Source organism: Python bivittatus, unplaced genomic scaffold (assembly GCF_059951505.1).
Source record: "Python bivittatus isolate LINGU-HERP-01145 unplaced genomic scaffold, Pbiv_v1 ctg000330_np1212, whole genome shotgun sequence".
NCBI lineage: Eukaryota > Metazoa > Chordata > Lepidosauria > Squamata > Pythonidae > Python > Python bivittatus.
The window spans coordinates 44,815,067-44,827,968 of NW_028277058.1; the positions used below are offsets into that span (position 1 = coordinate 44,815,067).

At 39.5% G+C, this 12,902-nt stretch overlaps 1 protein-coding gene and 1 long non-coding RNA gene across 7 annotated transcripts in view; one reads left to right on the plus strand and one right to left on the minus strand.

Moving 5' to 3' along the window:
- Positions 1–353, minus strand: part of KDM7A (lysine demethylase 7A) — a 69,476-nt gene extending 69,123 nt beyond the window's left edge. For both annotated transcript variants that reach the window (XM_007427205.3, XM_025166039.2), the window contains exon 1: positions 94–353. In XM_007427205.3, coding sequence (XP_007427267.1) covers positions 94–215 — 122 coding nt within the window. In that variant the 5' untranslated portion in view covers positions 216–353. The remainder of the gene's footprint in view (positions 1–93) is intronic.
- An 11-nt stretch (positions 354–364) lies between these two features.
- Positions 365–12,902, plus strand: part of LOC112540520 (uncharacterized) — a 48,437-nt gene continuing 35,899 nt past the window's right edge. For 2 of the 5 annotated variants that reach the window (XR_015796231.1, XR_015796232.1), the window contains exon 1: positions 400–518. This is a non-coding gene — a long non-coding RNA (uncharacterized LOC112540520). Of the gene's footprint in view, positions 519–2,772; positions 2,914–12,902 lie in introns of all 5 variants that reach the window. The other 3 variants (XR_015796233.1, XR_015796234.1, XR_003084596.2) reach the window with 3 other exon arrangements.

Below are 12,902 nucleotides of genomic sequence, written 5' to 3' on the forward strand. Positions count from 1 at the left end.
CCGAAGGTCTCACCCTCGGAAAGTGGAAGGGGCAATGTTTTTTTTGTCGTCTCCCCCGAAAAAGGACGCGCGGCTGCCAAGCCAGCCCTTTACCTGCCATGGAACCAGTCCTTGCATATGTCGCACTCGATCATGAAGCGGTTCACATCGTAAGGCTCCCGGCACACGCAATACACAGGGGTCGCGCTCGCCGCCGCCGCCGCCGTTCCGGCCATCTTTAAAGAACTCGCTCACTCTCTTGAGTGACTGCCTGAGCCACCCTGCTCTCCCTTCTCGCGCCCCCCCTCCGCCTTCTCCTCCCCCTCCCCACCACCACGAGCCCCAACCAACAGCCGCCGCCGGCCCAGCCAGTCAAGTCGGCAGCACCAATAACAACAGCGCGCGTGCGGAGCGCCGGCCCTGACGCGCGCGCACGCGCGCGCGCCCCAGTCTCCCCATTGAGCGCGCGACCGCCGCTTCTTCCTGGCGAGCGAACAAACGGCGAGGGCACGCGCGACGAAGAGGAACCGTCACGTAAGGTACATTTCAGAGCATGCGCTATAAAGGGAGCATGTAGTGGTGGGGATGAGGGTGACGGTGACGGGTGCGGAGGAGCCGAAGATGGCAAGATGCTGGGAAACACCACCGAAACGTAGAAGGGCTCGTGCGTCTCTTTCACGCCTAAGAGACGCGCGTGAAGGAAAGAAGAGTTGCGTGAAAGGAGGGGTGCGTGCACCGTTGCCGGAAGTCTGTACAGTAGCTCTTTTTCGGACTTGAGCAGACAGCGGAGAAGAGCACGTGTCACCACACAACCCTCTCCCCCCTCCCTTCTGGGTTTTCAGCTTTTTTTGTGTGTGTGGGCGGGGCTGAAAGCAGCTGGAACAAACGGATAATGAAGTCTCGGGCACATGCTGGCTCCGCCCCGTTCCATTTCGTCCTGCAGAAAGCCGTCACGTGAGGGGGAAGGAAGGTGCCGCGAGGACATAGAAAATTAAAAGGGGAAAAAGGCACTGTCAGCGTCGCTCCCTCCCTCCCTCCCTCTTATGCAACTGCGCGAGGACGGGCAGGAGGGAGCGCCGTACGGAAATTGCGCTCTTGACTTTGTTTCTTCGGTCTCGAGAGGCTGAAAGGGCTGTGACAGCAGGGCTGAGCGAGCCATAATCGTATCTCCCGCCTCGGTTACTTTTCACTCACAACCGGGCCGAAAGACAACCCCTAACTGCGCGTGCACAGTTTCCGCTAGCGTTGAGGGCTGCCTTCCAGCCAAACGTCAATTTTCACCCGCTATTTCTTGCCTGTCCTTTCACTTTCACCGTCTTTAAGATTCGTTGTTAGCACAATTTGGATGGCGCTTCCCCATCTCGTCAATGCTTTTGCGGGATTGTGGAGATATTGCTTATGTTTGGGCGCCTCTGGTTAATTTGCTGTTGTAGGCTTCTCAGGTGGTCCCTGGGCAGGTGAGGTGATGAGGTAAAAGCAGATTTTTGTACCCCAAGTACAGACTGACTCTAAGCATTGAATAAAACGGTACGGTGAAATTCTTACACTTCTTAAGATTTCCACTCACGCTTGTACTACAGATTTAAGAACAGACACCCTGTCTCTGTGCTTTTTGGAAATGTATTCTGAAGAAAAATAAACGGAAGAACTCATCCATTGCATATTTTGAAGTGATATTTAAGTATAAACACTTCAGAATAAGGGGCAATTGATAATCTTAGGGACAATCTGATCATTTTAAAGTAACATGGGACTGACATCCTAAACACCTTTAGGCCTATAGATTTCAATGAGATTTACTTCTAAGTAAATACATTTGCAAATATGGCCACTGCAGGGGTTCATATTTTACAGTGAATGAATGTAATTGTGAACATGAATAGAAACATGGGGAGAGAGTTATTTACTACTTTTAAATTAATGCTAAGCCCTTTCATAAAAAGTGAAAATAATGCCTCTTGGGAAGCTATTTGTGAATGAATGGCATAAATGAACTACCAACCTGCTTGGTGATCAATCCTGCTTAGCATTGAAATTTCAGTAGTAAAAGTGTAAAGAGTTAGGCTAAAGTAGATCTCCTAAATGTGATGCTGTTCAGACTGCAAATCCCACTCCCATACCTCTCAGCAAAATGATTAGGAACAGCTGGCTTACGTTAGTGCTATCATAGGAATGCTGCAAAAATCCAGATGACCAATAGATAGCAGCAAAGATATGCAGAAAATTCTTTGTTGCTATCTAGTGATTGTCTGGGTTTTTGCAGCACAGGTATGGAAGCCTTAGGCTAAAGTCACAAGGAAATTCTTTGAACACAGAACACCCAAGCTTGATATCCAGCCACAGAGCATGAATTTTCAGTGGGCAAAGTTAGGTCATCCTGTCCTGTAATACATCTTTCTAGCTTATTTTGCTTGACACACTCGTTTCTTCTAGAAATGAGTACAATGCCTGCAAATATTATAAGTTTCATAGAAAATAAGATATTGTTCCCAAATTTCTACAGCCCTCAAGTTGTCACTTTGTCTTATTTTTAAAAGAAAAGTTATTGATTCTCCCACTCAGGATTCAGGAGAAGAAAAAGGAAACTCCAGAGTTCTCATAGATATCAACATGTTCATCTGTGAGCTCTGAAGGAGTGGGGCACTGATAAGGCCACAGCTCTGGATTGCTGGGGGCTTGATTTCTAAAGTTCATTCAGACCAGCTTCAAGTTCAGTGAAATGGTGGCTCTTGCATTTGTAGTATTGTTCAGTATAAAAAAAAAAAAAAAAGTAACAGAGTTCTGCCATTGTAGATGGTGACTGACAGCCTGATCCTGCCTCTGAGACCTGTCCTCTGTTTGCAATGTGACAAGACCCAGCTGCAAGGAATTCTCCATCTCATAAGCCAAAACCTGCTATTCAATAAGGCCAGCTGCAATCTGCTCCATTTTATGGTAATTAAAAATAGCATTTGCACACCTGGTAGGCTGCCAGTGCAGCTGCTACAGATATACTAAATTTGAATGCCTAGATGCCATACATATCATCTCACCCTTCAGTTCATCTGGAATATGCAATAGAGCAAATGTCTCTGGCTACCATTTACAAATTGTTCAGAACTATCTCAAGCTCTGTGTAATAAGTAAGCAGTGGGGTTTGTAGTAGAAATTTTGGTAGGAATTCAAAATGGTTCTAAGTGTTTCTATTTTGAGGAAGTGGCAATGAATTTATTTTTAGGTAAATGTTGGGTCCCCACTTTTTATTTTTTTGCACCCGTTGTGTTTCAGGTTTTGGAAATAGTTTCAGAAATAAATTTCACTGAATTCAATTGGGCTGAACTCCATGGAATAAGTCTGTAGTCTTTGTATCATTTCTTCAGCCCTAGTTATTAGAAGAAACTGATTTTCCAGACTAATATGTTTCTTTACCCACTTTCGACTCTTATAAGTAATTCTTCGTTGCCCAATTTTTGTACCATCAGATGACTTGCCTCATTTCTAATTAAACAGGTGTTGCATGTTTCATATTACTACAAAAACTTGTAAAACCTGTGAGCAATGATGATACATGGATGAGTATTCTACCTACTGGCAGGACTGACTGTTTTGTATCAGCTGCATCTAAATAAGCTGTTGCCCACATTTACATGTTGACTATTACAATAAGTTAGCTAAGGAATGAAACATACTATAGCTTCTGTGAGCAGCACATGTTCCACCTATGTTTTATAACCCTTAAGCATGTAATCTGAACACAACAATGCTAATTATGGCCTGGCTTATTAACCATCAATTAATGTTCCACAAATCAAAAGTAGCATGCATCCTGGGTTTGAATTATGTTTAATCTTTAGGAATCATTAAGAAATCAAGGAAGGAAGCCATGCCATTTTAGCCATTGATGGAAAATTCAGAATGCCTACAAGAAGCAATATGATTAAACAATGCCTGCAGATATCCCATGTGAACATTTTCTCTATCACTCTTTTCTTCTTTACAGCTATTAGGGCTCTTCCATATTTCCAGCCTCTTAATTGAAAGGTGTTTTCTTGGCCTTAAGTGTTGAGCTAGTCTTTCAGTATGTTGTCCTGGCTGCTTTGTAAACAACATAGCAATTGGCTACCAAGTCAAGTTCAAGATGCTTTTGATATACAAGCCTCTAGATAATTTGGGATCATGATACCATGTCAGCTTACTTGCACTGTTACAGCACCAGTTGATCTTTAAGATCATCAGAGGGTATCCTGCTTGTGTGTCCAACTGATAATGTCATTTTGTGAACACTTACAGGTGGACCTTGTGATCACTGGTAGATAAGAAGACCTGTCCTCTAGAATGTGCTCCATTATTTCACCTTTTAAGAACCTGTTAAAGATTTACCTTTACTCAGGACTTTCCTGAATGAATTTTAGATTAATTATTTGGGCTTCACTTGATTTCTGTTTCCTTTCCTTCAGACACACTAACACACACACGTCTTCCCCTTTAATGTTATCATACCATCAAGTTATAGCTCTGTGTACTGAAGACTGCACAACTCCAAATACTTATTCTTTGAGACTAAACATCTTGTGAGTATCTTGTAGATACTTTTTTTAATATGTAGATACATATTAGATACATATTTTAATATATGTATTTAATATTGTAGATACATATTTTAATACGTGACTATAAGGTTCTCATAAAATGTGTTTTGCATATGTTCTGATTAATGCATCAACTGAAAGTTCTGTATAATTAAAGATGACATAACCTGGATTTGAATAATGTTGCCAAATAGGCAACATGAATATAGATAAAGGTGTGAAAAGTAAACTTGGCACAAGTGAAGTTCTTCCTGATGCTTGAAAATCCAATGATAGCTTATGGACAAGAAACTCTTCCCAATATCATGCTGCTGTTGTTGTTGTTATATTTGTGGCTGGTGACCAGTCAATGCAATAAATGGAAATATATTACAGAAACAGAATAAATAAAAAACAACAGATTACCAAAGGAGAAGACTATATCAACTACCTAAAATATATCATTTGGCTGAGGCTTAAAGTCAGATTGTTAATATTGTTGTCAAAACAAATATAATAAATTTTGTCTACCATCAGGTTCACATCTAAAAAAAAAATGAGTAAACTTATCTATGATTGCTACAAACAGAGCAAAAATGGAACAATTAACAGTCTAGAAGTAGACTGCACAACTCATAGAGAAAAAAGGGCCGGATTGATGCCCTAAAAATAATTGTGGGCCACAAAGAAATCCCTGGTGCGCCAGTCGTTTGGCGGTGTGGCGGCAGCATTGCTGGCAGTGTCCATAGGGCCTAGAGGCAGTGTATCTTTCAGGATGGAAGTGGTTGTGAAAATGGCAGCAACAGATCTTCCTGGCAGATGTGACATTTGGCAGCAGCAGATTATTTTTCAAAAAAATGCCATCACGTTGTACAAGGCTGCTTGGTGGTCTGCATGTTGTGCAAGCCTGGTCTAGAGGATGTTACAGATTTGGTAAACACCCCACTGTGCCAGAGGTAAGTTGAGAGTGGATTTCATGACTGCTGAACAAATGTAGCTACTGAGTGGGTAACACTGGACCAGAGGTCTGACAAAAGAAGTGAGATGTATACTTCATCTTTTCCATCTGATAGATCCTTTGAGAGAGGAAAATTAGGGTGCAACAACAAATCTGATCATTCAGGAGGAATACGATACTTTCCAAAATCCCTGAGCCAGATTTTGTAATGATTAAAAGCAAGTCAACTTTATTTGGATTTAATTTTTTCTTGTCATCTTAAACAAAAATAAAACCTTCCACCTTCTGGTTTTTACACTGCATGCCAATTATAAGGCTCATTTAATGACCATGTGGGAATGTAATCTTACCCCCATTACATATGGTTAAATGAAGTTTATGGTTTACTGTGTCATACAGACCAAAAGGTTTAATTTAATTTAATATTTAATACCAAAAAAACCCAAGGAGGCTCAGTCACCATTCTAACCCAAGGCTTGGGGGAACAACCAGGTTTTTTTTAGATTTGTGAAAAATCAGTAATGTGGGAGCAGTAGAGATCTCTGGGGAGATACTATTCCAGTAGCTACTATCTTCAGTGTCCAGAAAACAGACTACAAAGTTGCAAAAGTTTGTTACTCCAGTTTACAGATGTTGTTTACAACTTTCTAAGGCACAAACCTCAGAAAGATCCATGCACAACTGGAGGGATTTATAATCCATTATTAAGGAACTTTGTCTCCAGAGGAGTTCAGCTGCCCCATGCTTTCTTATAGAAAACAAGTGAGGTCATACCTGTTCATCCTGACACTTGCAGAATAATAAGCACTCTAGGCCCAATCCAAACCCAATTTGGATTGTCCTATTGTTTTTCTTTTTTAAAATGAACTTTATTTTTATATGTATTGTTTTGAATTACTTTTATAATTTTATTTATGATGGCTTTTATTGTTCTTTTGTTAATTGGTCTCAGCTCTTCTAGGGGAAGATCATATGGAAACTGAAATATGTGTGCCACTTAATCAAGTGTTATAGTTAGTATATCATGCAAACATACCTTCTAGTAAGCAAACTTCATAAGTATACCCATTTTGTTGCATTAACAATGGATTGCTTAGTCCCACTGAAGTCAATATTTCTACTTTTAAGCATGAAAAAGTTTGGATTTTCCTGCTCACAAGCTGAAGCCAAGGAAGCAAACTTATTTGGGACAAAGCTAATATAATTACTTTTTTAAAAATTATGTATTAGTGAGGGGGAAGATATGGGCCAATGATGTCAACACATTCCTCTGGTGGCAATTTCCCCTTATTTGTAATTCAGCTTCAGCTTTCAAAGCAGTTTCCTATATGGCAGAGAAATGAGCCCAAAGCTTTGTTGCATATACTGAATATACATAGTTGTGTCATTCTAGAACTGGTTGAGCTAAAATTTAAATGAATAACATGAATAAAAGTGGATTTAAACTTCTTCAGAAAGAAAAGTGAAGCCAATTCAAGGTATCTTTAATAAATATATAAGCATTCACATTTTATTTAGTTAAAATTTGTTAAATGACATAAGCTTTCCTTTATTAAAAAGACAGGGTTAGAGATAAAGGAATTATCTAAAGGTCAGCTAACAACCTTCAAAACTCAGCTATGATGTCTTTATCTATTGAGAAAAATACTGAGTCATACTTTTCCACCCACACATTCCTTACAAAAATAAAAAAGCTGAAATTTTTCAAGATTCACCCACATGGTGGTAAAAAAAAAAGTAAGTCTCACAGCTTTGTCCCCATGCTGCAGATTGCTGTTAGCAAATACTCAATATACTGAAAGAAATTCTCTCCCACGCATAGCCCACACATAGACGTTATTGAAAATAACTGTACATAATCTAATTCAACAGTACGTCTTGATTACGCATTAGTAGAGGAGGGTTTTGGAGGGGCAAGGAATAACCACTTTTGTTTAACGACAACAACAAAAAAGACACTACTGCTCTGAGAAATGTAAGTCCCATAATAAAACTTGAGAAAGGCAGCTGGGGCTAAAACTGCTAGTTTTAAGAGAAGTAGCATCAAAGGGCAGCCCTCACCTACAATACCAAGAGGCAAAAGTAGAAAGAAAAGACAAAGATTCTTGCTTAAACAGTATGTTTTCATTCCCTTTTCATCATTTGCCCATTCAATAGGTCTCTTCAGTACTGCTAAGACATTCCACAAGTAGCTGGAAATGAAAATGAAACAAAGGTTCAGCATAGCATTGCAGAACCTTATTACCTAGTGATGACCTTCTTTTGTGAACAAGATCTTCTATAACAGTAACATGTACATTCCATGCAGTGAATGTTATTTTCAGGAGGAATAATAAAACCTGTGGTATCGTAACGACTAATATATTTATTAGGCATTCATTTTAGTGGATACCAACCTTTTTATTCAGATGCTTAGAGTATGTCTTGAATTACACACGTCTTTCCCACCATCATAATGGTGGTGGCAGTAGTAGAGCTGTACATGACAAAGTCAGAGAGAATACAAAGAGTGATAGTTACATTATTGACAATGATAGTTTATAAAAACATTAGGTAGTAATTTACTTGGCGCATAGAGTATACTAAGAACACTTTATCCCATTAATAACAATTTTATTTCTATGCTATTTTCTTTCCAAAGTACAGAACTGAATCTCTTAATGAATAGCAATTCAGAGATTTTATGTTGCATTCTCTTGTTGAAATTCCTTTGTTTCAGAATAGGTGCTTTTATTTAGTTGCAGAGAATCCTAGAAGCTTGAAATGCCATGCTAACAAATATTAAGATAATAGTAATTATTAATCATAATGACAGTAAGAGAGAAAAGAAACCTAAGGCTCTAATCCATAGTATGAGAACTGAGGTTTCCTGTTTGTGAAATGGTAGCAGATATACAATGCAAAATTGGAAACTTAGATCTTATCGCTTGGGCCATTATTATGAAGTTCATAGGCACCGTTATGGCCCCAGACACATGGTTTGCTGCCTACCCAATGTCAACTGGAGGAAAAAAAATCCTTTCAACTTTCAAAAATATGTAAATAAATGGGAAGTTGACATGATCCAAGCAAAGCTCCATCTCCAGCATTATTTTTGTTTCCAAGAATGTCCCTAGACTTCACATGAACCCCACAGTTTTTCTGTGGCTATCTTTTGGCAAATACTTTGCTTGGAAGAGTCAACCAGAGAAAAAGACAAAAGGTAAGGGGCAGCTGGAAGGAGAGTTTCTTCAGGTGCTAGAAAGGATGTCAAGGAACATCTTCATCAATTTGCCTTCTGTCTTTGGTGACCAGTCATATCCCTCAAAGCAGCCATTTTGTGAAGGGGCCAGAAGTATGCCCAGATGTGCTATTCAAACCCAGAGGGTTAGAGACCTCTATCTTACAGCTTAACTTAAAACCTTTTATTTCACAGTCCTATTAAACGGTGTGTTAATAAAAACAGCAAGATTTGACAGATACATCAGAAAGAAACCTGGGAAAAATAGTTCTTTTTCTCCCCTTTTCCCTGGTGAAACCATTTCATTAATTACATTATCTTATCAAGTGCAAAATCAGTTTCTTCTTGTTCAGGCTTGGCTGACCAAATAAACCATTTACTCCTTATAATGACAGGTGTTTACTGAAAGATTAATGAGCAAGCACTACTGTGTGTAAGTGACTTCCCTGCTGTTCTCTCAGAGGCTTGGAAGTGATGCTTAAGTAATTGGTGCTGCTAGTGTAGTTACATTACACGACAGACAAGTATGAAGGAACTATAGATGTATACTTTAAACCAGGTTTTTAACCTAGGACATTCTGCTGCCCCAGGTGGAAAAGGAGATTCCCCTTTCCCATAATTCCAAACTGGATGAACTACAGTTCATAGCTGCTTCAACACATACTGAGGACAAAATCCTCCACTTGAGGGCAACAGGCTAGCTTAGGAGACAGACAGTAAGTGGGACATCCACATTCTGTCCTCAGTCTACTATACTGTTTCTCAGCCTGGACAACTTTAAGACGTGTGGATTTCTTCAAGTCCCAGAATTCTGGGACTTGAAGTCCACATATCTTAAAGTTGTCCAGGTTGAGAAACACTGGTCTACTACCTCCCAGTGTTTCACGCACCCCCCCCCATTGCTTGCCTGGTGGCCCCTGCCTCATTCTTCCCAATGGTAGAACTGGCCATGCAAACGTTTAATAAAAATGCAGGGTTTTTATGCAAGCTGTATTGTAAACCACCCAGAAAGCTTTGGCTGCTGTCAGGTCTTTTTTTTAAAGAAATAAGAATGAAATCACCTAAACATATTATTCCAGAACAGCTAAATTTCTGCTCAACAGATGAGTTATATAGCTGAAGAGATTCTTACAAACAGTTAAATGGCCTTATGTCATGCATATCAAAAACAAAAATGCTTTCATGTCCATCAATGAATCAATAGCCTACTGTTAAGCTAATAGCATTGCTATTAGTATTATGAAATACCAAAAACCAAAGCAGCTGGATTTTAATCTTATTAACCTGATAGTGCATATATCCAGCAGCTGCCCTTCAAACCTTACCAAGAATTTCTGCTCCTTTTTATTAAAATTGCCCTGCTGAGCTGCATCATACCCCTGAAATCTATAAAAAATTGTGCATTAAAAGTCCTCATCCAGTATTTGTCACCCAGAAAAAGGTATTGAAGGTAGTCCTTGTTTAGCAACTGCAATTGAAACTGGCAACTTGGTCGTTAAGCGAAGCAATCATAAGTAAAACCACAACCGTGCTTATGATCTTACTTTAGCTGTCCTTTGCTTTACAGACCTGCGAAGATCATAAATGCAAGGATTGGTCACAAAGTTACTTTTTCATCACTGTTATAACTGCAAACAGTCACTAAATGAGGCAGTCACTAAATGAGGACAACCTGTACTGCAAATCTGTAGGTAGTTCTGATATTGTTTTATACATACATATAACCAAAAAAACCTACTCTGGATTTTTAAAAATAAGATTCTGTCCAATCGGAGTTTTAATGCATGATGTTCAAAGAACAGAGATCTTCTTTTCACCTGGAAACAAGCCTAGGAAAAGAACAAAATGGTGCCATGTTGCAGTCTTCCTTCCTTAGCTAAAAAGTTCTCCATAGGCTTACACCAACATGTTCTGATGATGCATTTCTTTTCTTGCGAGCAGGTAGCTCTGTTCACCCCTCTCCTAATTTCATAAATCTGATTAGCTAGTAGCAACAAAACACAGTACTTCCCCCCTGCTCTCCACACGCCCCTTCCCTGAAAACTGAAGTTTGGTGGGGTGATGAGAATTCTTTGTTTGAGATCACTGGCTGCCCTTGGAAGGCCTTTCATTTCCGAAGGGTTGGGTACAGTAGTAGGAAAGAATGAATGACAGTTGCTTACAAGAGACGGGGTAACCTTAGATCTCAGAAAGGCAACTCTGTACACCGGCATCATAAATTCCACATCTTGGAGGGGGGGCTTTATGCGCGTGGGTTTGCAGCTTAGCAGGTTTAATACAGGATCAGTTTTTCCCCTCGACAGTTACCTGCTCCATTAAAGGCAAACAGCAGATTTGTTTCCAAACATCAGCAATTCCCTGAGGAGGAGGGGGAAGACAAGGAGGGAAGTGACAAAGCAGAGTGCAAAGTAGCAGATCGCCTGCTTTTTGTTCCGATGATGTATTTCACAGCCAGCATTTTATGTAGCCCCAAACAATCTTTTTTTTAAAATGCAGCACTTTGCAATCATCCTCAGATTGGCTTTGTTACTTCTCAGAATGTTCTTCCAAGTATCCAAACGTTTCAATGCGGCTCCTAGAATTTCAGTCCCTTTTTTTAAAAAAAAAATCTTTTGTAATCCAGGCGGGAAGAAGAATCCTGAGGAGGCTGCCAAAGACAGTATATGGAGCCAAATCGAGAAGAAATAGGAATAACTAATCTTGGGTTAATTGTAACGTAAACTGTCCTTCTTTAATGCAGGGAAAGATGTGAAGAGAATAACTTGGTTTTGATCAAGGGAATTTATTATGCTCCCTGAATCCATCTCTTCCCTCGAAAACCACTTCTTCCAGAAAATTGTGATATGTGGAATTCATTGCCCCAGATGAAAAATGTGTGGCACGTGCCCTGTATAGTGATTGGCAGGCTCCTTTTCTTATTGCCGTGGAAACCTAGACACCTCAATTAGACAAGAAGTTCAGGCAGCATGGCAAAGGTGCAAATTGCTTAGACAGAGAAGGCATCACATCCCACATCCAACCAGTCAACAAGAGACAACATCATCTTGACCCATCTCCCCTCCAAACAGACCAATATTTATTATTTATTACTACATGGGGAGAGGGAGTAAATTAAGCCAAATCTTTTATTACTTTTCCAGGACCTTTTGTACAACCGCAGCAGCTGAGCTTTGTTAACATCATTTTCTCTCTCTCTCCCAAAGTAATGCTGCGTAATGAAGGTCATATTGGACTCGTTTTCTCTAGCTCAGGATGATTTTAAAAATTGAAGTTTACGCCAGGTAGGCTTTGCATCCCTGTTTAACTCCTACCGGAAACAAAGGATGGAAAAAAGGCCCCCACGGATTAGCTAAAGGCCAGGCAAAGAAGAGGGAGGCAGGTTCAAGAAACCATGTGTTTGCTGAAAGGGGTTTCGAGGATGATGTCTTCTTGTGTTGCTTTAATTCTTTTGTCCTGCCAAATTAAATTTGTGACATAGCTGCTGGAAAGGTTTTAGAACCAGATGAAAAATAGGGTTTCTGATAACTTCTTGCTACAGAAATATTGAAATTAGAGAGAGAGAGAAAGAGAGAGAGGGAGAGAGCACAAATGACTGTAAATCTATGCAAGATTTTGTTTAAGCATAAGAGGATCAAGAATGCTACCAAAGACTGTGACTCTTTGCTGTGACACTGTGGCACTCTGAAAATTATTCATACAATATATAGAATATTAAATAGTACAATATTGAAACTTTTATACTCTCTTTCTCTCTGTATGTATGTATGTATGGAGAGAGAGAGAGAGAACATATTCTGTATATATTGTGATATGTGGAATATCACCACATAATATATACAGAGTATATACTAGAGAGAGAGAGAGAGAGAGAGAGAATATAAAAGTTTCAATATTTGTATTTTTGACATAACTTTTATAAACTTGAAAGATAAATTTAATGGCCATAAACAAAAATGACAGGCATGTTTCAGTGATATAAAAGAATGCTGATATTCAAGATACAAAGGTAATCTGTTCTACTACCATAATTAAATAATAAGGTTTTTAATTAACCTACAGTCCAGTGTCAACTGCTGTTAGTATTGTTTGGCACTGACCTTAGTTTCAGTGATTCTTGTGATTCTCTTTCTTATAAGGGAGTTGTATGTTTCAGTTCTTTCAAATACTGAATTTGAGAGCTGAATGCCAACAGAAACCA